At 48.4% G+C, this 25,603-nt stretch overlaps 2 protein-coding genes across 11 annotated transcripts in view; both read left to right on the top strand.

Moving 5' to 3' along the window:
* Window positions 1–15,227, top strand: part of MGAT3 (beta-1,4-mannosyl-glycoprotein 4-beta-N-acetylglucosaminyltransferase) — a 64,028-nt gene extending 48,801 nt beyond the window's left edge. For 9 of the 10 annotated variants that reach the window (XM_065580826.1, XM_065580801.1, XM_008179297.4 and 6 more), the window contains one exon: window positions 8,062–15,227. In XM_065580826.1, coding sequence (XP_065436898.1) covers window positions 8,063–9,568 — 1,506 coding nt within the window. In that variant the 5' untranslated portion in view covers window position 8,062 and the 3' untranslated portion in view covers window positions 9,569–15,227. Of the gene's footprint in view, window positions 1–5,693; window positions 5,920–8,061 lie in introns of those variants that run through there. The other variant, XM_024100094.3, reaches the window with a different exon arrangement.
* A 10,136-nt stretch (window positions 15,228–25,363) lies between these two features.
* LOC122172498 (mitochondrial ribosome and complex I assembly factor AltMIEF1) lies at window positions 25,364–25,576 on the top strand. The gene has a single exon (XM_042843533.2). It carries the CDS (start codon window positions 25,364–25,366, stop codon window positions 25,574–25,576), a length of 213 nt encoding a protein of 70 aa, XP_042699467.1.
* The last annotated feature ends 27 nt before the right edge of the window (window positions 25,577–25,603 follow it).

Here is a 25,603-nt window from a genome sequence, read left to right as displayed (position 1 = left end):
TCCTTGTGATCCAGGATGTGATTCCAGGATGGCATAAATCAACTGATCATTTGATATTTCCCAGGGCATAGTACAGTGTAGCAAGCGACTGGGGGTGTTGCAGGTGCACCACACTCCCAGCTGCTAGTTACTGTGCAGGGGGATGGCTGTAAGTACAGGCTTATTCCTGGGACCCCAGGCATGGAAACATGTGTGACGCCCCCCTCTTAAAACAAACTAAACCTCTGGTTCTGCTGCTGGGGATGGGAGGATGGGCTGAGAGATGCTGCTGTGATGTCTCAAGTAGTTACTCAGACCTCTCTCCCCACCTACCTTGCAGAAGAAATGTAACCTTTCTACCTGGTTTAACCAGCTGTGTTCTTGTTTGCTGGGTGCCATTGCCAGTCCCTACTGGGTCAAGTTCACTCTTTCCCCAGAAATTGTCGGGGGAGAGGAGGCTCTGTGTTCCAGTGTCCCTGGTAACTGAACATTGCTTTGTGAGGAGCAGCTGGGGTTCTGGGCAGGAACCTGAGCCCTGTCCCTAGTAGATTTATTAGGTATTTCCCATTCAAATTTCCACCATGCACAACGTGCTTTGAATGGGGAGAGGGGGGAGAAATGTCCTTCTCACCTGATGACCTGTGGCCTTAGCTGCAATTCTGAGATTTATCTCACACTTCAATGCTGATCTAAGGAAAGGGAAAGAAAAAGAGCACAGACATTTTTGGTCTCAGCCCACCAAGAGCAAAAAGGCTTCTCCACTCCCAGTCAGAGGAATCCCTGGTATGTGAGGATGGAGTTGATTCAGGGGAGGGGCTTTCAGACTGGCACATCCCTACTTCTCAGTTTGTCTCCTTTAGGGATGTTTCAGGAAATGAGTTTGACAGTTCTCAGCTCCAGGTTCCCAACAAAAGGCAAAGATGAGCAGGAAAAATGGTCTCGCAGGAAATGTCAGGACTGGAAGAGAAGAGGGTACTGCAGGTTAAGATTGGGCTGGCAAAGCTGCTGACAGTGGCTGTGTGCCCTAGCAGAGCTTGGGGGGGTATCAGGACTGGAATAGCAGTGAGTGTTACAGATCAAAATCGGAGTACATTGGCTGAGACTTGTGGACATAGGAGAGCTGGAGAGGAAATTCAAGTATGCAAGTTTAGGGAGCAAAATACACTTTAATTTCTGAAAGCCTGTATCCAGGAAGGTTAGCTAGTTTCCATGAGCTATTCAGACCTAGATCTGTTTACTGAGTCTACCACCAGGCAGGCCAGCTTTGATAGGAGTATTTACCCAATAGGAACTGGAATGAAATTCCTAACAAGAATCACACAGACCAGCCAACAGCAGCTGGATAAGAACATAGGAATTATGCCAAGGGTCCATCTTTTAATCCAGTATTCTGCCTTTGATACTCTAACCAGGAGGAGATGTCTCTGTGGAAGCACAAGAATACCTAGTACTGCATTATTATGTAGTTTGATCTACCTGCAGGGGAAGTTCCTTCCTAACTGTAGGTCCCACTGACCTGGGGATAGACTAACCTAGAAACCAAAGGCTCACTTTTCTCGCAGACCTAGAGCCAGAGTTTCACTGGTGTCTTCTAGATGAAAGGCTCTGAATCACCCTCCTCAGTTCTGTGCATAATCCTATCACCCTGTTACTCCATAATTACAGGGCTTGAAAAACCTACTCATCCTGGACAAGTAGGTATCTTTCTTGGCTGTGTCCCATCCACTGCTGTAGTACCTATGTTTTTATTTTAAAAACATCTAGCCCTAAAGGAAACCTTCCAAATGTAAACAAAGCAGAATGGCTTCCTACAAGACCACTCCAGTGCTTTCACTGATGGGAGGAGAGAGAGAATGCGAGGCTGGTTCTGTTTGCCATAGGGTGGCCTGATGGGAGTGCCACTCTCTAGAACAGGAGGCCCTGGAAGGGTTGTCAACTTTCTAATTGCACAAAACTGAACACCCGTGCCCCACTCCTGTCTTGCCCCTTCCCCAAGACCTTGCCCCTGCCCCACCCCTTCTCTGAAGCCCTGCCTCTTGCTCACTCCATTTCCTCTCTCCCTCCATCATTCACTCTCCCCCGCCCTCACTCACTTTCACCATGCCAGAGCAAGGGATTGAGGTGTGGGAAGGGGAGAAGGGCTCCAGCTGGGGGTGTGGGCTCTAGAGTGGGGCCAGGTATGAGGGGTTTGGGGTGCAGGTGGGAGCTCTGGGCTGGAGCTGAGAGGTTCAGAGTGCAGGAGTGGGTGAGGGGTGTGGGATGGGGCTTAGGGCTGGGGCAGGGGGTTGAGGTGTGGTAGGAGGTTTGGGGTGCGGGCTCAGGGTGGGGGCTCAGGGTTGGGGAAAGAGGTTGGGGTGCAGGCTCCGGGTGGCACTTACCTCAGGCAGCTCCAGAAGGGGCCAGCATGTCTCTGCGGTCCCCTAGGTGCAGGGGCAACCAGCGTGCTGCCTTCACCCGCAGGCGCTGCCCCTGTGGTTCCCAGCCAATGGGAGCTGTGGAGCCAGTGCTCGGGGAGGGGCCAGCGCACAGAGCCTCACTGGCCCCTGCACTTAGGGGCCGCAGGGATATGTCGCCGCTTCTGGGAGCTGCGCAGAGCCAAGGCAAGCAGGGAGCCTGCCTTTGCCCCGCTGTGCCGCTGACTGGACTTTTAACAACTTGGTCCGGTCGGCAGTACTGACTGGAGCCGCCAGGGTCCCTTTTCAACCAGTCGTTCCAGTCGAAAACTGGACACCTGGCAACCCTAGGCCCTGGAGATCTCCACCACCCCAGCAGAGGGCTCTGTGTGGGGACAGGGCCTATTTCTACCAGCATGTCTTCAGCAGAGGTCAGAAGTGTGCCCCACCCATCCACCCACCCACACAGTGCCTTCTGCTTGGTGTGAGCTGGGGTCCTCTGCTGAGTTGGCAGGCACAGGTATTCAGGCAGGCAGGCAGGCAGGAGCCGCCCCGCTCCTCCATTTCTGGCAACCCTCCCCACTCCAGCAGAGAGCTCTGTGCGTGAGGCAAGTATAAATGGATTTTTTTTTCAGCGGGGGGGCTGGAGAGTTGCAGCACTAATGTACTGGTTCAGCATTGATTTATTTGTGTGTGTGGGTGCGGGGTTACCATTAATTGGTGACACACAGTTCATCCAGAAGGAGAATGGGCTCTTTGGCCCCAGGCAGTGGGAGTTGCCTGGCCAGTAAGAGATTGGACAGGAGGGTCTGTGGCTTGGGAAATCAGTGCATTTGAGCCTGAGGAGCAGGCTAAGTCCTTGGGCCAGGTCAGGGGTTTTTGACCTGTGGTCCGTGGACCCCTGGGAGCCTGCAGACTATGTCTAAGATTTCCATACCACTATTGAAATTTGTTTAGGAGTTGGCAAATGAAAAAAGGTTGAAAACCACTGGGCTAGAGGATGTTGGGTACATTTTTCAAGCCCTGCATAATTAACCCCTCATGTGGGATCCTCTCAGCCATTGCACCAATGTCAGCCAGGAGCCGTATAAATCATGAGTCAGGCCTAGAAAATCATGAGGTATTAAAAATAATAATTTGGGAATGAGAGGATTTCTTCTGGTTTTGAGCTTTTAGGGTTCTGGTTTCCCAGTTTCCTTCCCCCCCCCCCCACCCCCCAGAACAAACAAACAAAAAAACCACATGAGGGCTAGAAACTTTACTTTTATTTTTTAATGAGATTGTTGTGGGTTCTGGGGCTCCAGGAGCTGGAGCTCAAAGAAATACACTAAATATTGGAGAATCGCAATAAAATCACAAGCGTTGACAATACAGCAGGAGGAATTTCATTGGTGCTAATGGGGTCAAACTCCTTGAGCTAGGCTGATTTACACCAGCTGAGGATTTGGCCCAATGGAATTCTACTGGTGTCAAACCAGTGCAAGCAAGAGCAGAATTAGGACAGTTGTGTCAGATTTGGGAACTTTTAAGAACATAACGGCCATACTGGGTCAGACCAAAAGTCCATCTTGCCCAATATCCTGTCTTCTGGCAGTGGCCAATGCCAGGTGCCCCAGAAGGAATGAACAGAACAGGTAATCATCAAGTGATCCATTCCTTGTCATCCATTTCCAGCTTCTAGTAAACAGAAGCTAGGGACGCCATCCCTGACCATCTTGGCTAATAGCCATTGATAGAGTTATCCTCCATGAATTTATCTAGTTCTTTTTTGAACCCTGTTATAGTCTTAGCCTTCACAAAATCCTCTGGCAAGGAGTTCCACAGGTTGACTGTGCATTGTGTGGAAAAAATACTTCCTTTTGTTTGTTTTAAACCAGCTGTCTATTAATTTCATTTGGTGACCCCTAATTCTTGTGTTATGAGAAGGAGTAAATAACACTTCCTTTTTACTTTCTCCACACCAGTCATGATTTTATAGACCTCTGTCATATCCCCCCTTAGTCGTCTCTTTTCCAAGCTGAAAAGTCTGTCTTATTAATCTCTCCTCATACAGAAGCCGTTCCATACCCCTAATAATTTTTATTGCCCTTTTCTGAACCTTTTCCAATTCCAATACACCTCTATCCCGATATAACGCGACCCGATATAACACAAATTCGCATATAATGCGGTAAAGCAGCCTCCGGAGGGGCGGGGCTGCGCATTCTGGTGGATCAAAGCAAGTTCGATATAACGCGGTTTCACCTATAACGCAGTAAGATTTTTTTGGCTCCCGAGGACAGTGTTGTATTGAGGTAGAGGTGTATATCTTTTTTGAGATGGGGCAACCACATCTGCATGCAGTATTCAAGGTGTGGGTGTACAATGGGTTTATAGAGAGGCAATATGATATGATATTTTCTGTCTTAACACTTCTGTCTTCTGAAGTGTTCTTAATCCTGCAGACTCTCCCCCTGCTCAAGTTTCCTGTGTCTGTAATGATATCTGCGCCTGACTGTAAACCATTCCGCCTCAAAGCTCTTTGAAGTTAATGATCAACTGAATGCTTGACAAACCTTAACAAACTGAATCAGGGGCCCCCCTCTTTCCCTGACAACCCCTGGGACTTAGTATCTGCTTCAAGATGCCACCTTACTCTTTGTCCTGTGAGGCAAAATAACTACACTTCTTTTTGTTTTCGCTCAATTGCACGGTTTTATTGTGCAGTGACCCAGTGTCTGCCCATATCAGCATCACAGCCTTGTGAGGCCCATAATAAATACACCATGCTCTTTCTCTGCCTTGCCCAGCCCATGTGGGGCGGTTAGGTGAAAATTCTGAACTGCTCTGTGAGTTTTGAGAATGGTAGCGAACATGGTGCCAGTCACAACCGTTTGAGGTGTGAATACTCAAGGAGGATCCCAGGATCATTCTTGGAGACTGAAGCAGTACAGTTAGGAATGGGGGATTTGAAGTCTTTGGGGACTCCTGAAAACCCCACAGGGCTTGCTTGATATAGGCTCTGAGGGGTAGGGGCTGGAGGGGAATCCACCTAAATGTATGGAATGAGACAGCTGTGTGCTCTGAGGGACCATAAAGGGTCCAGAACCCTTTAAACACTGGCTTATAAGATAACACAGTCAATGAAATAGTCACCTAAACCTTTTATTCCAACCAAGATGTATGCCCTCCTCTCCTTTCTTCCTTCAGTGTCCGCTTCCATCTCCGTATTTTGTGTTCCTCATTGCTGTAGCAGTGGAACTCTGGACTTGGCATTTGGCCCTGACTGAGATAAGATCAGTTCTCCTTCTTGCCTCTAGCGGAAGTGCCTTCCATAGTCTAGGGCAGTCTCGTGCACGATTGGCTGAGTCTCACAGGTCCATGTAGCTATGGCGGAGGGAGAGGTGCTCTCTCAGGTGGCAGTCTCAGGCAGGACTTTCACTGCTTAGACAAAGAGATCGAATCAGCCTCAGTATTCCAAGGAGGAGCCAGTGTAAACTCTGGAGCAGCAAGATGACGTGCTTGTGGTGGTTTACAATGATGCACCAGCTTGTCTGTTCGCCTTTTTGTGAGTTGAAGTTTTTGTAAATGGTTTGGCTTCGTTCTCCTTTGAGCCTGAGTTTCAGAGGTAGAGGTGATCCCTCCTCCACCCCCAGCCCCACCCTGGTGTTCATCTAGTGGGGAATGAGCTTTTGCATAGAATTTCATGCTGTAATGAGGGGGCCAGTCCCTTTATCATGATGACAGGTCATCTGCTCCCGGCCCATCTTCCCAGCCCCCCCCCCCAACCTGCTGACCCTTGGGGAGAGGATATACTTCCTCTTCCACACCTAGCAAGAGTGAATGTCTTTTCCTGTGGAATAGTGTGGAATAGTGGGGGATCAGGGAGGTGAGGTGGGAGCTCATATCTTCTGTCTGGATTTTGCTCCTTGCTACTTTCCCATCTGACGACAGCTCTCCTGTCCCACGCTTAGATGGGGAGATTAGCAGGTGGATAAATGGGATGGACAACATATTTTCTATTGCCTGGAAAGAGGGGGTGAGCACTTCTAGGTTCCTTTCTGTCTGTCTTTCAGTCTCTTGGACCCATCACCTTGACACGATGGTTCTAGCTGTGACAGCTGTTTTTATTTTTACACTGCCTTGCTCCAGAGGTAACATGTTCAGCTCCTAACACATAGGGGATGGAAGGCAAAGGAGTTGAGTAACAGTCCAGAAGCCCAATGGACTTTAGGTGGAAGGGAGAGAAAAGATGAGGCCAGATTAATTTTGAGACTCTCCCTGCTCAGCATTGAGTAGCTTTTCCTGGGAGTGAGAGGATTTCTTTAGGACATGTGTTGTAGATGACCCTCCAAATGGTTTTGGGGATTTGGCCACATCTGGCCTGCGGGACCATCCTGCCCGGCCCCCGAGCTACTGGCCCGGGAGGCTAGCCCCCGGCCCCTCCCCTGCTGTTCCCCTTCCCCTGCAGCCTCAGCTCGCTCGCTCCGCCGCTGGCACAATGCTCTGGGCAGTGGGACTGTGAGCTCCTGGGGCAGTGCAGCTGCAGAGCCCGGCCTGACCCAGTGCTCTGTGCTGCATGGTGGTGGTGGCAGCAGCGTGGCCCGGCTCCAGCTGGGTGGTGCAGCTGTAGTGCCGCCAGCCACCGGTGCTCCAGGCAGTGCGGTAAGGGTGCAGGGAGCAGAAGGCTTTGGATAGAGGGCAAGGGAGTTTGGGGTGGTGGTCAGGGAGTTGGGGTTGTGAATAGGGGTCAGGCGGTCAGCGGGAACAGGGGTTGAATGGGGGCAGGGGTTCCAGGGGGGCAGTCAGGAAGGAGGGGTGGTTGGATGGGGCATCAGGGGGCAGTCAGGAGCAGGGGTTCCGGGGGCAGTCAGGGGACAGGGAGAAGGGGTGGTTGGATGGGGCAGGGGTTCCAGGGGCACTGTCAGGAATGAGAGGAGGGCTTGGATGGGGCAGCGGGGGTCCAGGGTGGTCAGGGAGTGGGGGTGTGTGGATGGGACAGGGGTTCCAGGGGGGGCAATCAGGGAACAGGGGGGGATTGGATGGGGCAGAAGTCCCACGACCCCCTCCCTAACCGGCCCTCCCTACAATTTATTAAACCCGATGCGGCCCTCAGGCCAAAAAGTTTGCCCACCCCGTCCCATACACTACACTCCATTCCAATTATGACTTCTTTTCAGCCTCAACCTTCTATTCTCCTTGCCCCTCATCCTGACCACTCTCTAGCCCCTCTTCCAGCAGCCCTGTAACCTTCTGGTGATATACCATATGAGTGAGCTCTCTGTATTCTGTCCTCACCTTGCCATCTGCTCTAATTAAATCTGCTGAGCTTGGAGACTTCACTGGATCAGAGGTGCCTAGAATTCCGTGCTTCCCATCCCCTTGCTGGGACACTAATGGAATGTTCTAGAATGTATCAGGTCTAAAGACCGCACCCAGGCCTGGGGAGGTCAGATTTGCTTAACTCCAAGAGGGAATTTAGCAAAGGTGGCAGGCCTGGTGAGAATGGGAGGGAGGGAGGGAATTGGGTTGGATTAGACCTCCCCAAGATTTGAGGGAAAGATTCCAGCTGGAGCCTATTCTATCTGAGTTTGGACCTCACTCTGGTTATATCCTGGGCTCCACACAACACTCTTTTCCCCAGTGGTCCAGGGACCTTTTGCAGCCAACTAATAACTGAATGTTACTTTTCTCTTTGGCTTTTCCTCAGGATGAAGATGAGACGCCACAAGCTCTTTCTGACTCTGTGCATGGGTGGTCTCTGCCTCATCTCCGTCCTGCACTTCCTCAAGGCCCTCTCTTACGTCACCTTCCCCCGGGAGCTGGCTTCGCTTAGCCCCAACCTCGTCTACAGCTTCTTCTGGAACAATGCACCTGTCACGCCGCAGGTCAGCCCTGAGCCAGGAGGGCCGGAGTTTCTCCGCACGCCTCTGTACTCCCATTCACCCCTGCTCCAGCCCCTGCCACCCAGCAGGGCCAGCGAGGAGCTACACAAAGCTGAGTTTGTACTGCAGGAAGACACGTCAAAATATTTTGTCCATACCAAAGCTGGCGGCGTCTGCTTCAAGCCAGGCACCAGGATGTTGGAGAAGCCACCAGCAGGCCAGACGGACGAGAGAGAAGATGGCGCTGCTTCGGGGCACCCAGCTCGCAAGCCACTGAGCAACAGCGGCACAAAGCGGCGCAAGTGGGTGGAGTGCATGTGCCTGCCTGGCTGGCATGGCCCTAGCTGTGGGGTGCCCACTGTGGTCCAGTACTCAAACTTGCCCACCAAGGATCGGCTGGCACCACGTGAAGTACCCCGGCGGGTCATCAATGCCATCAACATCAACCACGAGTTCGACCTCCTGGAAGCTCGTTTCCATGAGCTGGGTGATGTAGTGGACGCCTTCGTGGTCTGCGAGTCGAACTTCACGGCCTATGGCGAGGCGCGCCCACTAAAGTTCCGCGAGATGCTCCTCAATGGCTCCTTCGACTACATCCGCCACAAGGTGCTCTACGTCTTCCTGGACCACTTCCCTCCCGGTGGGCGCCAGGACGGCTGGATCGCCGATGACTACCTGCGCACCTTCCTGACGCGGGACGGCACCTCCCGCCTACGCAACCTGCGCCCGGACGACATCTTCATCATTGACGATGCGGACGAGATCCCGGCCCGCGATGGCGTGCTGTTCCTCAAGCTCTACGATGGCTGGACAGAGCCTTTTGCTTTCCACATGCGCAAGTCCCTCTATGGCTTCTTCTGGAAGCAGCCCGGCACCCTAGAGGTGGTTTCTGGCTGCACAGTGGGGATGCTGCATGCCGTCTACGCCACGGATGGGATCCGCCTCCGCCGCAGAGAGTATTATACTATGCCCGGCTTCCGGCAGTATGAGAACAGCACGGGTCACATTCTGGTGCAGTGGTCGCTGGGCAGCCCCCTCCATTTTGCTGGCTGGCACTGCTCCTGGTGCTTCACCCCAGAGGGCATCTACTTCAAACTGGTGTCAGCCCAGAATGGGGACTTCCCCCGCTGGGGTGACTACGAGGACAAGCGGGACCTCAACTACATCCGGGAACTGATCCGGACTGGTGGCTGGTTCGACGGCACCACCCAGGAGTACCCACCTGCTGACCCCAAGGAACAAATGTATGCCCCAAAGTACCTGCTAAAGAACTACCAGCGGTTCCACTACCTGCTGGAGAATCCTTACCGGCGGGCAGAAGGGGCTGGATGAGGGGAGCGGGACTTGCATGGGAAATGGGAACATTAGAGCAAACGGAAAGAGTGAGGTGTCTCTTTTATTTTCCTTCTTCATTTTGTTTCCAGCTGAGGTGTGTAGTTTCTCTGCATTCTCTGCCTTTCCAGGAGTGAGACTTGGGGTGGGATTCCCAGTCACACTAACGAGGGCCAGAGGGAAGGAGAGGAAATGGGAACTGGCCCTGCAGAAGGCAAAAAGACTATGGCACACCTCCTCAACCTTGCCTGCAGGGTGGAGAGATCTTATCCAGGGGGCAGATTTTCCTACACGAGGGTGGGCAGAGGGAGCAGCTGCCCCCACCGCGGAACAGGTTGCATGCACATGTGAGTCTGGACTTGTCAATGAGCATGTGAGTGGGCGGGCGAATGTATGATCATGTGCATGTGAGTGGATGTGTGTGTCACGCGTGTTCTTGTGAGTTTGTGTGTACATGTGCAAAAGCATATCTATAGGCATTTATTTTTTTACCTCGGTATTCTTTAAAACATAGCCTCCCTCTACCAACCTCATGTCAATGCATCTCTCCTGGGCTCCACTCTTTGTCTAATGTGCTGCCGGTCCTGGAGCTTGCAGAAAAGGGAAGTGGGGTGGAACACAAGTGCTTGTACTCCTTCCCTACCCCCACCTCACTGTCACGCTGCACCCCAGACCTTAGCTTTGCCCACAAAGCCTCAGGCTGTGTCCCAGCAACCTGTTTTCGTCAGGGGAACAAGCTGCAGGGCTCTTCACTAGGTTGATTGTGTGTTGTGTTCACAAGTGTGTGGATTAGTGTGTGCACGAGTGTTAATGTGCATGGATTTGGCAGATGTGTGGCAGAGTGCGTGTGTGTGTGAGAGGGGTGGGAGAGTGGCAGGATTCAGAAGCTCTGCTATCTACTTAGGGGTTAAGGATATTCAGGGAACCCTCTACAAGCCTACTGGGTATAGGGGGAGGCTGGGAAGCTGTAGGCTCTCGTGCCAGTGCTCCATAAATGGTCCTATTCAGAACCAGCTCTGGATAAGGGGTAAGAATGGGGACAAACTTAGGGAGGCACTGCTGGCAATATCTGTGGCAGGGAGCCTCCCTCCCCCATATAACAATACAATACAAGTGCTGGTTAATCCTCTTCTCCCTGGAGTAAGAGGGAGGGGAAGGGGAAATCCCAACCCCCTAGAGCCTAGCCCAGGTGTTGGGGCCAGTGGGATACAGACTGCATCGAGGCACAGCACCTGCCCCAGGGACACGGAGAATCCGCTGGGGAATTACTCCTGGAATGCTGCCGCCTTGTGGCTGGGAGGATGCGCGATCCAGACTTCTTGTCTGGACTGTGTGGAGAGTCATGCAATGAGGAGGGGAAGTGACAGAACTGGATTTAAGAGCCGAACCAATTGGAGGCAGCGAGCTAAGCTCTCCATCCCTGTTGTCCCTCCACCGGGTTTTTAATGACAGGGCTTGTTTCTTTCCTCGGCTCTCTTGGTTCTTTGGGGTGACAGCCACCTTCCCCCTCTCCCAGTTTGAGCAAATGGCTCCGTAGTGTGTATGGAGCCCAATCTGTAGCATGTAGCAGGGTGAAGCTATGTTATTCTTCCAGCTGAGAGAGTACACTGAAGAGAGAAATGATGGAAACGTGATTCCCCACCCTCTTGTTTGGAATAAGCATGGTGGGAGAAAAGGGAATATTCCCTACAAGGTGCGATCATCCCCCACCAGCCAGGCCAGCTGTGCTGAAGAGAGGGGGCTTTCTTTGCCAGTGGGAGCGTAAATCACTCTGACCATTAGGACTCACCATCCTTGTTTTTTTGCCTGGATTCCCATTTCTGCTACTCTCTTTCCCCCCACCTTTGTGCTCCCTCCTCCTTCTGTCTGGGGGAAAATGACAGGCCCTAGAGCTCAGTTCTAAGGTCGTGCCTTCCTCCTAGAGTTCAGTTCTAAGGTCGTGCCTTCCTCCTGATCCTATAAGTATTTCTAAGGTTCTTATTTTATCTTGGTATCTATTCCCCTAGCACTCTGAATTAACTGAATTCCTTTTTCCAGCAGCTGTGGGTCCAAAGTACAATTGAGATAGAACAACATAAAGCACCCAGATTGGAACCCCTTGGTGTTTGACTGATCTAAGTAATGTTTAATCTTATCTCACTCCTAGTCCCATGACAGGTTCTCGAAAGAGGCTAAACATCATTTCACTTTATTCACAACTGCTACCATCACCCACTACTGTCTGCTCCCTGAGATCACTGAAGGCTGGCCCACGGGATGGGAGAAGGGGAGATTTCCACCCTCGCCCCTGGGAGAAAGCTGTTGCTGTGCTGCCCAAGTTGAGCTTTATCTGCATGACCCATCAGCTAGGGTGTGAAGGAGGCGTGTTTCAGACCGAGGAGTGGTACCTCGGAGAGCGGGGGCTACAGGCCAGTTTGCCACAGAGAGTTCATGACTGTGGTGAAGGAACCCACATGACTTACAGGAACGGGAGGGTGATTGCAAAAAGAGGGGCATATGTTAGGGGAGAAGACTTTGCAGCAGTGGGTATAGCACAGCAAGGCAGTACTACAATCCTGGATGGAGGCAGAGGGAGAGCACCATGCATCACCACAAGGGCCTGGTGCAAGATATTGCGGAGAGGTACGGAGGGACCCAGGCATTGCTCATTTTCTTTCATTCTTGGAGAAAGAGTGAGAGCCCAGAACCTGCCTCAGACCCTCTGCTTTGACTCTGCCTTTCCACAGAAACAACAAACCAACCAAAGTCCAGTCCCTGCTGACTGGAGGGGAGAGAGAGACACACACACTATATATCTTTGTCTGCAAACTCCATAATGCTGGGAGGTGGTCAGCTGCCTTGATGACAGGCACCATATAGCTAGAACTTGAGTCCCTTCCTTGCAGCACAGTCCTAGCCACTAATCTGGGGTGGATTTAGAACATCTGGTTAACACCAGCAATCTTCCTGGATAGGAAGCGATGTGGGACCAAGCAGACCACAATACATCCACAGTACTGTACCGCCTCCCCTGGCACAGCACCTTTTCCCCATTGCCTCCTCCCCTCTTCTACTCAATGGGCTTTCTGGGCTTTGCATTGCACTGCAGGACGTGCTTGCCTTGCCTAGGGTTTTGCAGTTGCCTGTTGTGAATTTCTAATGTACCCATCGCTGCAGTAGCTAGACCCAGCACAGAGATATAGCCTGCTTGTTCCCCTTCCCTCCCTTAATTCCTCACTGGCCCTCTTCCCTCTCTCTCTTTCAGTTCCCTCTTCTCACTAACAGCCACACTTCTCTCCTCCCCCCCTCCTCCAGGCATGAGGAACAGATTCCATTGTACCTATTGGGCTTCAGCTAAAGGGTCCCCCCCCCACACTGGGTAAGAATTGAGCTCCTCTGGGGACTCTGAGAGGGCTCTCCGTCCCAAAGTCCCTCTCCCCGCCCCCTCCTCACTAGTTAGTTAGAAATGAAATTTGAAACAGGCTTCTGTGTTGAGGGACTTTCAGAAGAAATGTGTTCGGTTTTACTCTTCATTTTTGTAATTGTTCAGTTTAAAGCCAAACCAGTTTATATCTGTGGTATTTAACTTGCATGGCTTATCCTCTCTTGATTGGGTTTAGAGAAATTGACCTCTTGTGGATTTAACATCTTCCACTTCCATCATCCCTTGAAGGCAGCCGGGTGGGACTTTTGGGAACTGGCTCTTGCTGGTTGATTTCTCAGGCCAACAATCCGCCCCAACCAGGCCCTGAAGGAATGGGAAGCAGAGGTTACATCTGTAATTTGATCAGATAGTTGGATGGGTGCCTATAGGAGAGAGAGACAGATTAAGCTTGAATAAGGAGCAACACAAAAGTGCAGGGTCTCAAATTGTGGCAAGGGAGAAATGGGTGTGATGATAAGGATTGGTCCAGAGCCCTCATTCCCACAAACCATTGATATGAGCAGTCTGACTTCTTTGATCGTGTCTTGATCTGGCACTGAAGATGCTGCAATGGAGTTTAGAAGGGAAAGCTTAAAAAACCCAAACCTGTATTTGGGAGGTGGTTAATGACAAGAGGGAATGGCTGGGACGGGATATCACAGCTGTTATATGCTATTTGTTGCAGCAATCACAACTGAAAGTGAGTAGTACAGCTCACTTCCTATTTGCCCACAAACTCTTAGACAGCTGCTGCTTCACTCATGGCTAAGTGTCTTTTCACCTTTAACCCCTCACTACCCTTCTTAATTTGAACATTGATGAGGCAGCCTCTGCAATTTTGGGGGCTTACACTGTGCTGTGTATCTGTTTCAGCCTGTTGTATTAATGTCCCCTGCTCCTTTGTAGTTTTCAAGGCTCTCTCACCCCATCCCCCCACATTAAGCCCTGAGAGGCGGGCTCTTTCCAGGTTATTTATAAGTGGGGGTGTGGACATGGTGTTGGAGCAGGTGGGTCCCCCTTACTGAACAGATTGGCTTGAAGGGGCTTCTCCCTATCCCATCAGTGGAGCTGGTGGCAAACCTTGGTGATGCTCAGAGCCAGATTGAGTATGATATCCCTAGGGGAACAGGAGACAAAGAATGGGATTGTTTTTACGGCTCTGTGTTTATTATGAAAAGGAAAACATCACAGTTCTCTACTTAGTGTTCTTCCCTCCAATATTTGCAGTATGTCCCTGGGGCTGAGGTATTCACTAGAACTCCTGTTTCCCTCCAACCGGGGGACACAGCGCAACATATCATTTATATGCTGAGGGTGGGCAAATGGAGAGGCTCTGATTCATCCCATTAATGTGGCAAGGCTGGTGGAGCTCAGAGCAGCATTTTTTCCAGTTATCCTCAAGCAAGGTATCCTCCTGAGACCATAGTTTTTTCTCACACCCTGGAACCACCCCACCTCATGTCCCTTTGTCACCCCCTTTCTTCATCGACTTTCATGGCTGCTGCAGATCTGCACTGTGAGAACCCTGGAGCTGGTCATTCCTGGTCCTGTTAGTAAACACTGGTTAGGGAGGCAGTGGGCAAGGGAAAGGTCAGCTTGGATTTATAGACCTCTAAAACTGGGGAGGAGGGAGCGGAAGGGGAAGGAACCCCAAATCCTTTAGTCTTTGTGTTCAGAGCTCAAAAACAAACAAACAAAATTCAATCTCTCTGAGAAGTTGGAGGAGCTCACCCTTAATGTGAAAATATAGGAGTATACATGTGGGGTGGAAAAAAATGGGAGGGGTTTTAATCCCAAATGTCAAGAAAAGGGAGGAGAGTATAATGCAATACACATACACTGGGAATATCAGAGCTGCAACCAATGGTATATAAAGGATGAATACAAGGCCAAAAGCCAAACTGAGAATTCAAACCACTGTCCATTCTCATTCCTGCAGGAATGATCAAGCAGTATCCTCCATGGAGCAATGCACTAGCATTCCCATGGGACTGATGCTACCCAGGGAACTGACTTGTGGTGTTGCCCAGAGCGCCCTCTTTTGGCAAAGGAATGCGTGGACTTGCCAAAAAAAACCCCAACAACCCTGTAATTTATAAACACCAGTAATAATTAATTTTTGTAAGGATTAATCAAATGTACATTCTGAAATCATTTTCTCTGTAAATGGTTGGATTTCATTTCACCCTTAAAGGGATACTTAAAAAGGAGATGATAAAAATAATAATAAAAAATTTACAAAGTATGAAGGGAAACCAGATGGTGTCTGTGGCTGTCTTTATTTCAGCTCACATAGTCAGGAACCCATGGAAAAGAGGCAAAGAGGGTGCTGCCTCTGGCTGTGGCACATCTCTTCCATTCCCGAGTAACCCTGCACCACTTGGGGGCTTTAACACCAGAACCTTTGAATGCAGAAGCAATATTCTACCCAGCTAGAGCAACCGCTCTAGGTCAGCCAACAGAGGGTGCTCATGCACCCCACTGAGCAAGTCTGATATATTTCACCCAACAGAGCCCAGTGCAGTGTAGGCGTAATCACATGGATGTTTTTTGGCAATTGTGAGCCAGGATTTCTGTCACGTCTGTAATAATATTGTTGGCTAGCAGTGGCCTTTTAAACAATGAAGGTTATGTAGTGATAGCCCAAGGCCCCATAAATGTCTATAGGGCTAGGAGCCCCTCCTCCCTTAATCAAGCCTTGCAGCCCTTTGAGGGAACGGCTGTAAAAGGGTAGGTCTGATATATTTCCTTCACCCAGGGCAGTGGGTCCCCAACCCCTGTTCACCCCAGGATAGCCCATACCCGAAAGAGTGGCTTCACTAGCTCATCCAGGTGTGGGAACTGCGACACTGTAAAAAAGTGTGACACTCTGTATTCCAACCTGTAAGGAGCAGTCGTAGCGCGCACATGGCAGCCACTCCATCCTTGTAGCATAGACACACTGCCCCCAACACACAGTTCAGTGATTGGAGGGACCTATTACTCCTGGGGGAATTCTGCACCAAAAAATTAAAACTTTTGCGCACATTTTAAAATTCTGCAAACGTTATTTGTCAAAATAACACTTCATAATCACGCCAGTTTCAATTATTTTGATAATTTCTTTCAAAATACCTGTCAGCAAGTATGGCTGTAACAATACAGACACAAAAATTCCCCCAGGAATAGAGAGTTAAAGAAACCCCTATGACAATCCAGTTCCTGTTTCTCTGCCCTCTTCCCCCCCCCGAGCCCAGCTGCAGGGCCCCCCTTGCCCAGATACCTGCTCGCCCTCCCCCCTCCCGCCCCCCCAGAGCCCAGAGAACCAGTGGGAGAAACAGCCTGATGCTCAGTCCCAGGCTTGCATGGAGTTTCCCATGTGCCACCCTCTTCTTCCCTTCGGGCATGCTGGGAACTGCAGCTGCCAAGAACCCTCTAGTTCCCTCTCCTTCCCTCCACCCCCCTGGCACTCCCTAGTGGTGGCTAGCACCTCCACAGCCAATTTCTGTGGGGGGGGGAAGGGAAATTCTGTACACACATTAATTTCTGCAAAATTCTGCACTGCACAGTGGTGCAGAACTCCCCCCGGAGTAACCTATTAAGCATCAAGCAGATCCATCCTATGGCATTGTTGTCGGCTCTCTTGCTTTTGCTGTGAGCAACAGGCTTTCATCCAGGGCAGGAGCCAGTCTGGAGATGACAGGTTTCAGGCCTCTTGCGAATTTCAGCTGTGCTCAGGGAGTACCCCTCTCATTGTCTGCCTGCTCCACCTTTCCACCTCCTGGGGTACAGCAGCCAATTGCAGGCACAGCTTCCTCCCACTTCCCACAGCCACCTGACTCCATTTTCACAGGAAAGGAGTGGAAGCAAAAAGCGCTCAGCAGCTGGGGGTGGCTCTGTTCCCTCTTCTTCCTGCTCCTCTGTGCCTCACCCCTCCCTCCCTGCAACATCCCCGCTGAGAAGGGAGCAGAGGCGGTGAAGAACCCTGCAGCTGCCCACCCCCAGTCTGGCTGGAGACAAGGGGACCCTGCTGCGGCTGCCTCTGCCCCAGGCCTGGGAGAGTAGGGGTGAGGAATCCCAGGAGGAGCAGAGGTGAGGCTGGGGAGGCTGAACTGATGGGGGATAGGGGCTGGGTGGGTAGAAATGATGGGGATGGGCAAACCTGATGACGGGGTAGAACTGATGTGTGGACTGTGGGGGACAGGATTGATTTGGAGGTTGGGAGCAGAATTAATTGCTAGGCAGAGGGGATATGGGGGCAAGAGCTCCTGCAGCAGGGGCCAGTCACCTCTAATACACTAGGGAGAGTGGGCCACACACACGCGCGCGCAATGGGCGGGGAGAGTTCAGAAATCAAAAGATAGACCAACAAAACCACAATAGAATTCTTGTTTAAAAATCTCATGATTTTGGGAGCAATCATGATTTCTGGGAGGTGAGGTCTGGACTCATGATTTTTTTTTTTAACTCCATGGCTGGCACTACTGCATTGCTGACGCTTATCAGCCCCCAGAGAAGTTGTTGGTTGATATAGATAGAAGTACAGTGTTCTTAGACATCCATTGGAATCCACCAGCCCACCTGCCAAATTAGCTAGCCCTAAAAATGGATGGTGCTGAGTGTCAGGCGCATACCTGGCTGTTGCTGACAATGAAAGAGGCAGGGGCTATGGCTGGATGAGTAGAAGGGCCACTGCCTGGGGTCCAGAAGCCTAAAGTGTAGGCCCAGACAGAGCCCCTGCAGCTGCAGATCTTGGTGGCAGTAGCAAATATTCAAACGAGAACTTCAAAGGCTAAAGATGAGAAAGATTCCAGGTGCTCAGCAATTTAACAGGGTGTTTTGACCCTGGGATAGGTGAGCCTCATTCCAAAGAGACAGGTGACAGCCTCTACAGTCCTTAGAAAGGGAGCCTGGTCCAGATTATCTGAGGCAGGGGATGAGACCTGTCCAGAACAGTAACCCAGGCCATCCTGGAGAAGCTGTACAGAGCCAAGTTCTCTTTTCATAATGAAGGACAGGTTGTGCTGGAATGGGCTTGCCCTGTGCCTGAGCCTTGGAAAGCGGTGTGGTTCTGGTGGTATCTGGCAAATTCTTCACAGTCCTTAAACATCAATTGGAGATGGCATAAATCTCTCCCTGATCCATGCCCATATCAGCAGCAGGTCTCCACCAGAACAGACCTGCCTCAAAGATTTAACAATCTGAATAGAGTAGATGGTATAAGTGAGTACAGACCAAAACAGAGAAGAGGAAGGGGAAGACAAGGATGATAATACAGACAGGAACACAAGATTGGCCTATGTACAATCTGGCAGTTTCAAAGTTGTTGATTTGATTTAAACAAGATAAATGAACAAAAGATATTAATGAACCGCTAAAAGGCCACCAACTCTGTAAAGCCAATAAATGTAATTGTAGATGGGAAAAGTGCTATGAAGGCACAAAGTATTATTAATTATTTCTCATTTTTTGCCTCTTACCTTCTTTTTGATCAATTATTACCATAAATATATTACTTATCTATTCCTGATCTTGGTCCTTTAGACATTTCTTTGGGGATATGAATTTCCCTCAACTCCAGGTCTGTAAATAAGTCTTAAACTATTTACTAACTTTAAGCATAAGAAACTCTTGAGAATGTATTTATCTGGTTATAGGAGGGTCTGCTTCTGATCAAAAGCTCTGGGGTGCTTTACAAGTTACAATTCAGATCTTGATCATAAGGTTTTCCTCTGCCCTGTGACAATTCCATTATATGGACAAATGGAGCTCTCTATTTTCTACTAAGCAAGTTCTTCTAAGGATTGATAGTGGAAGGTGATCAGTGGGACCACCCACATGCTTAAAGTTAGGCATGGACTTAAGTGCTTTGGTGGATCAGGACAAGAGTGCTCGTCACCTTGCAGTCTTGAGCCATATGCGATTACTCTGGTAAAGCAAGTAAAGAGTTCACTAGCTTATTTGAATCTCTGGTCATTTGCATGGAGAGTTACAGACAGACTATGTGCTTCTCAACTATATATATAAAATCATGCTATGGACACAAGGGCCAAATTAATCACTGGTGTAAATGGGCACCGCTCCAGTGGTTTCAACAAAGCTGTGGCCATTACCCCAGCAGAGAATCTGTCCCAATTACTTCATGGTTAATAGCATGGATAGAACTTAGGACCCTACAAAAAAGACATTATATGGCTGTCAGATTGATCACTTACATAACTGTATTCAAGACTTTAGCATCCTTGTTTTGAAATATACTGACAACCTGAGAAAGGGGCTTTAGGTGTAGGTGAAAGATAGCAATTTAGATAACCAATCTGTGCTGGAGTGATATAGTTTTATGACTTTTTTATAGTTGTCCTAAACTCTAGTTTTGGTAAAAATCCATGGTGTACGGAAAAACAGACAGGACAGGCGTTAAAGAGATGATCTGTTTAATTCAATTATTACAGACAAAAATATGTAAGCTTCTCTACTGAAGTGCATTGCTTCTCTCAGATTAAAAACTAATTTTCCATGTATTTTATATGTATTTGTGTATACATACACACGCATGCGCTTAATGGAATAAATTATGGCTATATTGCTCTCTAAGATTAATGATGAAGACATGGTAGACATAGGAATTGCCATGCCAGATCAGAACAATTGTCCACTTGGTCCAAACCTCCCTTTCTGATAGCGGCCAGCACCCAATACTTCAGATGAAGGTGCAAGAAATCCCATAGTGAACAATTATGGAAAAACCTCCCCATAGTGGAAGTTTCTGTCTATCTCTTCTCAGTCATAGTGTCATAGAGTTTAAGACCAGAAGGGACCACCAGATCATTCATTCTGACCCATATATCAGAAGCCACCCACATTACCCAGCTCTTGCACACTAAACCCAACTACTGAAAATTATTACAGCCCACAAGAAACTAGACTATTATGTGCCACAGGCAGAGAGCAAAGTGCACCAGTGCCTGAGTCCCCCACAAAGGTAGGGAAATGATTATGTGAGATATACCCAGATAATCCTGGCAAGTGACCTGCACCCACACCGCTGCAGAGGAAGGTGAAAAACCCTCAAGGTCCCTGCCAATCTAACCTGGGGGGAAATTGCTTCTCGACCCCACATATGGTGTTCAGTTAGGGCCTGAGCATGTGAGCAAGAACCAGCCAGTGGTTAGCTTATTCCCAGAAGTATAAGGGCTTATATCCCTCATGACTTTTTTTTATCCTATGTAATGTAACTGTGGACGGTCTCATTATCCGATATCAATGCCCAATCCCAATTAGAATCCTACTAAACTCTTGGCCATATCCATATCTTTTGGCAGTGAGTTTCACAGGTTAATTATAGAATCATAGAAATGTAGGGCTGGAACGGACCTCAATAGGCAGGACTAAATATTATCTAGACTATCCCTGATAGGTATTTGTCTTAGCTGTTCTTAAAAACCTCTGACAGAGATTCCACAATATCCCTAGGTAATTAGTTCTAGAGTGCTCAACTACCCTTACAGTTAGGAAGTTTTTCCTAATGTCTAACCTAAATAATCTTTGCTTCAATTTAAGCCCATTGCTTCTTGTCCTGTCCTTGGTGGATAAGGAGCACAATTTATCACCCTCCTTTTTATAACAGCCTTCTATGTACTTGAAGATTGTTATCATCTCCCTGTTGTGTTTTTTTCTCCAGAATAAACAAACCCAATTTTTTAATCCTTCCTTGTAGGTCATGTTTTCTAGGCCTTTAACAATTTTTGTTGCTCTCCTCTGGATTTTCTCCAATTTGTCCACATCTTTCCTGAAGTGTGGCGCCTGGAACTGGACACAATATTCCAACTGAGGCCTCATTCGTGCTGAGTAGAGTGGAGGAATTATTTCTTGTGTCTTGCTTACAACATTCCTGCTAATACATCCCAAAACGATGTTGTTTTTTTTGCAACAGTGTTACATTGTTGATCCATACTTAGTTTGTGGTCCACTATCACCTCCAGATCCTTTTCTGCAGCATTCCTTCCTAGGCTGTCATTTCCCATTTGTGTGACTGAGTATTCCTTCTTAAGTGTAGTATTTTGCATTTGTCCTTATTGATTTTAATCCTGTTTATTCCAGACCATTTCTCAAGTTTGTCAAGATCATTTTGAATTCTAATTCGGACCTCCAAAATGATTGCAACCCCTCCCAGCTTAGTATTGTCCACAAACTTTAAGTGTACTCTCATTGCCATTATTCAGATCATTTATGGAGACATTGAATAGAACCAAATAAGAGAATTATGCCTTTTGTAAAACTGTATTCCCTTTTATCAGGTTGCTTTCCAGTTTCAATGAAGTCTCCCTGTTGAGAGAGGATTACTATGAGCACATAATTTACCTTCTTTATACCATTAATCATTCTGCATATCTCTGTCATCTCCCCTCTTATTTGTCTCTTCTCTACAAACAGTCTCAATTTTTTCAATTTCTCCTCCTGTGGAAGTTTTTTTATATATCTGAGCATTTTCACTGTCCACTTTCTATTCCTGCTATCTCCATTCAGAGGTAGAGTAACCACAGTGAGCATAGTATTGATTAAATTTTCAACATTATCTTCTATCCTGTTTCTTATCAATCTTAATATGGATTGAACTTAAAGTAAACGATCATCATGAGGTCCAGCAATCTTCCCACCTTAACAGGGGAAAAGAAAAAGAAAAATGTACAGTATAATTTAGGCTAATGGAAATTTAGCATGACAGTTTGACAAATTAGATTTGATTGGGTCAAAAGTTCTCTTGTATATTTTATTACCTCTAGTATAAGGTATTTTATTATAACCCTATGCCATTTTAATTTATCTATTACTTTAAGAACATTATGTGGATATATATATGACTTTTTTTTATTTTTTAATTATATGTTTTTTATTATGTTTAGAGAACAGAGTTTTAACAATCCCTAAAATACAACTCAAGACCTGCTGCTCCAAAAAGCACAAGCCTCTACCTTGTGAGCTAGAAGAGACTTTCCATGAGTGACCTTTTCAGGACTCATCTCCATGGTGAGCCAGCCAATAAAGGACAACCTGAAATCACACAGAGAACACTCTCGCTTACTTGCCCAGATCTATATTCAGTACAGGGCAGTGGTGCACATAGGTCCCACTTCAGCCAAGTACTTAAATGCATGCTTAAGGCCTATTGAAGACAATGAGACTTAAGAAAGTGCCTACATGCTTTGCTGAATCAAAGCCTTATGCACATAAGTAAAGCAGTGCTCCCGGGGCGGTTGCGCACACTAGCGGATCAAAGCAAGTTTGATATAACGTGGTTTTTTGGCTCCCGAGGACAGCATTATATCGGGGTGGAGGTGTATTTAAAAGCACATAAGCAATCCCATCCCTAGCACTCAAACACATGCCTAACTGTAAGCATGTGCTTAAATACCACCAGTGTCCTTAAGTGCTTTGCTGAACAGCAATGGGATCACTCATCTGCTTAAAGTTAAAAACATGTGTAAGCGGTTTGTTTATTTGGGGCCCTACACATTAGCTAGAACATTAGGACTTGTTGAAAAAATGTACTTATGCTAGGATTTAAAGAGCTGGAAGGATTAATCAATTACCCTGGGTTCTTCAAATGTATACCTCCTTGCTTTTTTACAAGGGCACAGCTAAGTAAGATGTTTATTAATGAAGTGGAATTATTTTTTTGTTATAAATGGTCAAGATTTTTTAAACCTCTTTAAGAAAAAGAGGTAACTAGATTATGTGGGGAGTCATTAGGTTTTTGGTTGACCTTGGCCATTCACATAGAAGACAGCATATTGAACAGAGAGGGAGAAATTAATAGAGCCCTGCAAATTTGTGGATATCCGCAGATCGCTGATCAGATGCGGATACAGATTTTGTATCCACAGAGAGCTCTAGAAATTAATAACAGATTTAGAGGCTATCACCAGCAACGGTATTTGCATGCATTTAGAGAGATGGAAAAGATTGTTGCTAAATGTTTTGTTTAACTTTTCCTTCCCCTACTGTACGGGGTAGAGAGTGCTCTGCTTTCAGAAGCAATCCATGTGAAAGGAATACAAAAAGCCATTTGGGACATGAACTCTGGAGCCTCATCTACATTACAGCAGCATTTTGGTGTAGCCAATGTAGGGTTGCTGTTGAACGTGAAGCCATATTTTCTGTATTGGCATTTGTATACGTAAAGTATAGGAATATCCTAGAAGCATTTAAAGAAAAATATTAAATTGAGTGTTTTGTTCAATGGGAAGGTTTAAATGGGAAGTATATTTCTAGACAGAATTACAGAAAGAGCTGTTAATTGTGACTCTCACTTGATGAGCAGGTCTAATCAACATAGTGCTTTAAACAGTAATAGCAGCTACTGGCTTGTGGACACTAGGGCTCCCAACATTGCTAACACTGGTGGAGCTGAATCAGTGTTAGGAATGGCTTGCAAAATTTCCCTAGTGTAGACAGAGCCGTAGGTACCTGGAGAACTAGTGAAGTTCTGACATTACAAAAGATAACAGGCTGAGAGGGGGAATGGTTTTAAAGTCAGACTGTTTAAAATTACACATATTTACCTCTAATGCCTAACAAACATTTGGCTGAAAGGATTATTTTGTAAAAGTGTCAACACTCCTAGCCTTTCAGTTAAGGTTTGAGAGTTCACAATAAGCATATCTGGCAACCCCCAGAAGTTCTCCACTGAAAACAAACCAACCAACCCTGACTTAGTTACTGATATTTCTAATATTTTAAAAAGCAAGAAAAAAATAAAAGGAAGCAAATAATCTTATATATAATTAGTTAAATATCTTTATATATTCAACATAAGGGAAAAAGGGGAGGCAAAGGCAATTTAAAAAAATCTTTATTATAAACTGAGCATATATTTATATTGGACCTAAAGAGAGACAATAAACATGGAGCCCTCTCACACAATTTGTACAAAGTCACTTTTCAGAGCAGAACTGCACTTTTTTCAACACAAGCTAGAGCAAGACTTCAACAGCAATCCTTCAGCTGCAGTTTTGAAAGTACATATTGCGCACACTGGGACTTGCCCAAGAGTAATTTCAGAACGGAACATATAAAAAAAGAACGTTGACCTTTTGCTGCCATCTTAACCAAAGCAACAAACACTCCCTTCCTTAACCACAAAGCATTAGAGGATCAAAAACTAAATCCACATGCAAATTTATGGCACCCTACCAGCACCCCACCCACACCTCAACAAACACCAAATTATAAGGGATCTGAATCTTAAGAATTTGCTAATCAATTTGTTGTACTATCTGATTTGATCTTAGGATAATTAATGAGTCTGTTTGTTTATACGGGGCACGTCACAAAAATGATCCAGGGCAGGCAGAGAACTGGACTGGCGCTCTTCCAGTGTAGAGTAGGAAACACTAAATCAATACATAGGAAGTGACAATAAGGTCTGAGCCTGAGCCTGACAGCCCAGTGAGATCTGCAGGGAGGTGCACGCGCGTGAGCTCTTCGCTTCCCGCTAGGGCTTGCCCACGCGCCAGTGACGTGCCACGCCGCTCAGGACAGGTCTGGGCTCTGCCACGTCCCACCGCCGGAGGGGAAGGACTAAGGAGGGATTCCAAGCTGTCCCCGCTCGCTTTCCGTACTGCACCGCCGGTCTGATGGGGGCAGCCCTGAGCGCCCTTCCCTGCCTCGCGCCGCGACGAGCGGAAGTTCGCCCTCCCGGCGCGTACAATCTATGCTCCCGCTCGCTCTCGCTGGTTGGCCGCCAGGGGTCGCGCCCCGGAAGCGAAGCGGCCATGTTGCTGGGTGACCCCGGGGAAGCGGTGCTGGGGGGTGGGCGGTGCTGACGCCCAGAAGCGGGACCAGGCGACAGTGAGGGACCGAGAAACAGCTCCTGCTTCCTGGGTGAGTGTGAGGGGAGCGGGGTCCCGGGCCAGCCCCCCCCCGCCCCGCAGCGAGCCCGGCCCCCTCCTTCCCCCAAACCCTTTTCCAGCGGATTCGTCCGCCCAAGGGATCCCGCCCCGCGCTGCTCCCTGGGGCCCTTCCTCAGCCCGCACAGGGGTCCGCCCGCCTCCTTACAGAGCCTGGCAGGGGAAGCCCGGGCGGAGACAGGGAGTCTCGGTGCGGGGGGGGAGGGATAGTGTCGTGCTTAGGGGGCTTTTACAGTGTCTCTGTTTTGTGTTATTGCCTCTTTCTGCTTTGCTGGCAGATAGGGTGAGGTTGTTCTCTGCCCCCCAGTAGTTTAGCTCTGCACTAAGTTTCCCTCTCCTTCTCTGGTGGAAATCCATCCCCCTAGGTTCCCCTTTCCTAGTGGCTTGTGAAGAAAGTATCAGGGAGACTTGCAGGGGGGAGGTAGTGAAACACAACTGGGAAACAAATGTTGACTTTCACTCATCTATTTTTCTTCAGTTTGCCTTCTCCTGCATCTGTCCCCCATGGCAGCGTGGTCCCGTGAGGCAGTGCTGAACCTCTATCGCGCTCTGCTGCGCCAGGGCCGTGGTCTACGCTACACCGACCGTGATTTCTACCTCGCCTCGATCCGGCGTGAGTTCCGCAAGAACCAGCAACTGGAACGGCTTGAAGACAGAGAGAGACAACTGGAGAAGGGACAGGCCTTCCTGCACAGTAGACTGGGAGGGTTGGTTTAGAGTCTTTGCCTCCCCCTGCTTTTATCT

Source organism: Chrysemys picta, chromosome 1 (assembly GCF_011386835.1).
Source record: "Chrysemys picta bellii isolate R12L10 chromosome 1, ASM1138683v2, whole genome shotgun sequence".
NCBI lineage: Eukaryota > Metazoa > Chordata > Testudines > Emydidae > Chrysemys > Chrysemys picta.
This window is presented reverse-complemented; position numbering and strand designations above follow the sequence as displayed.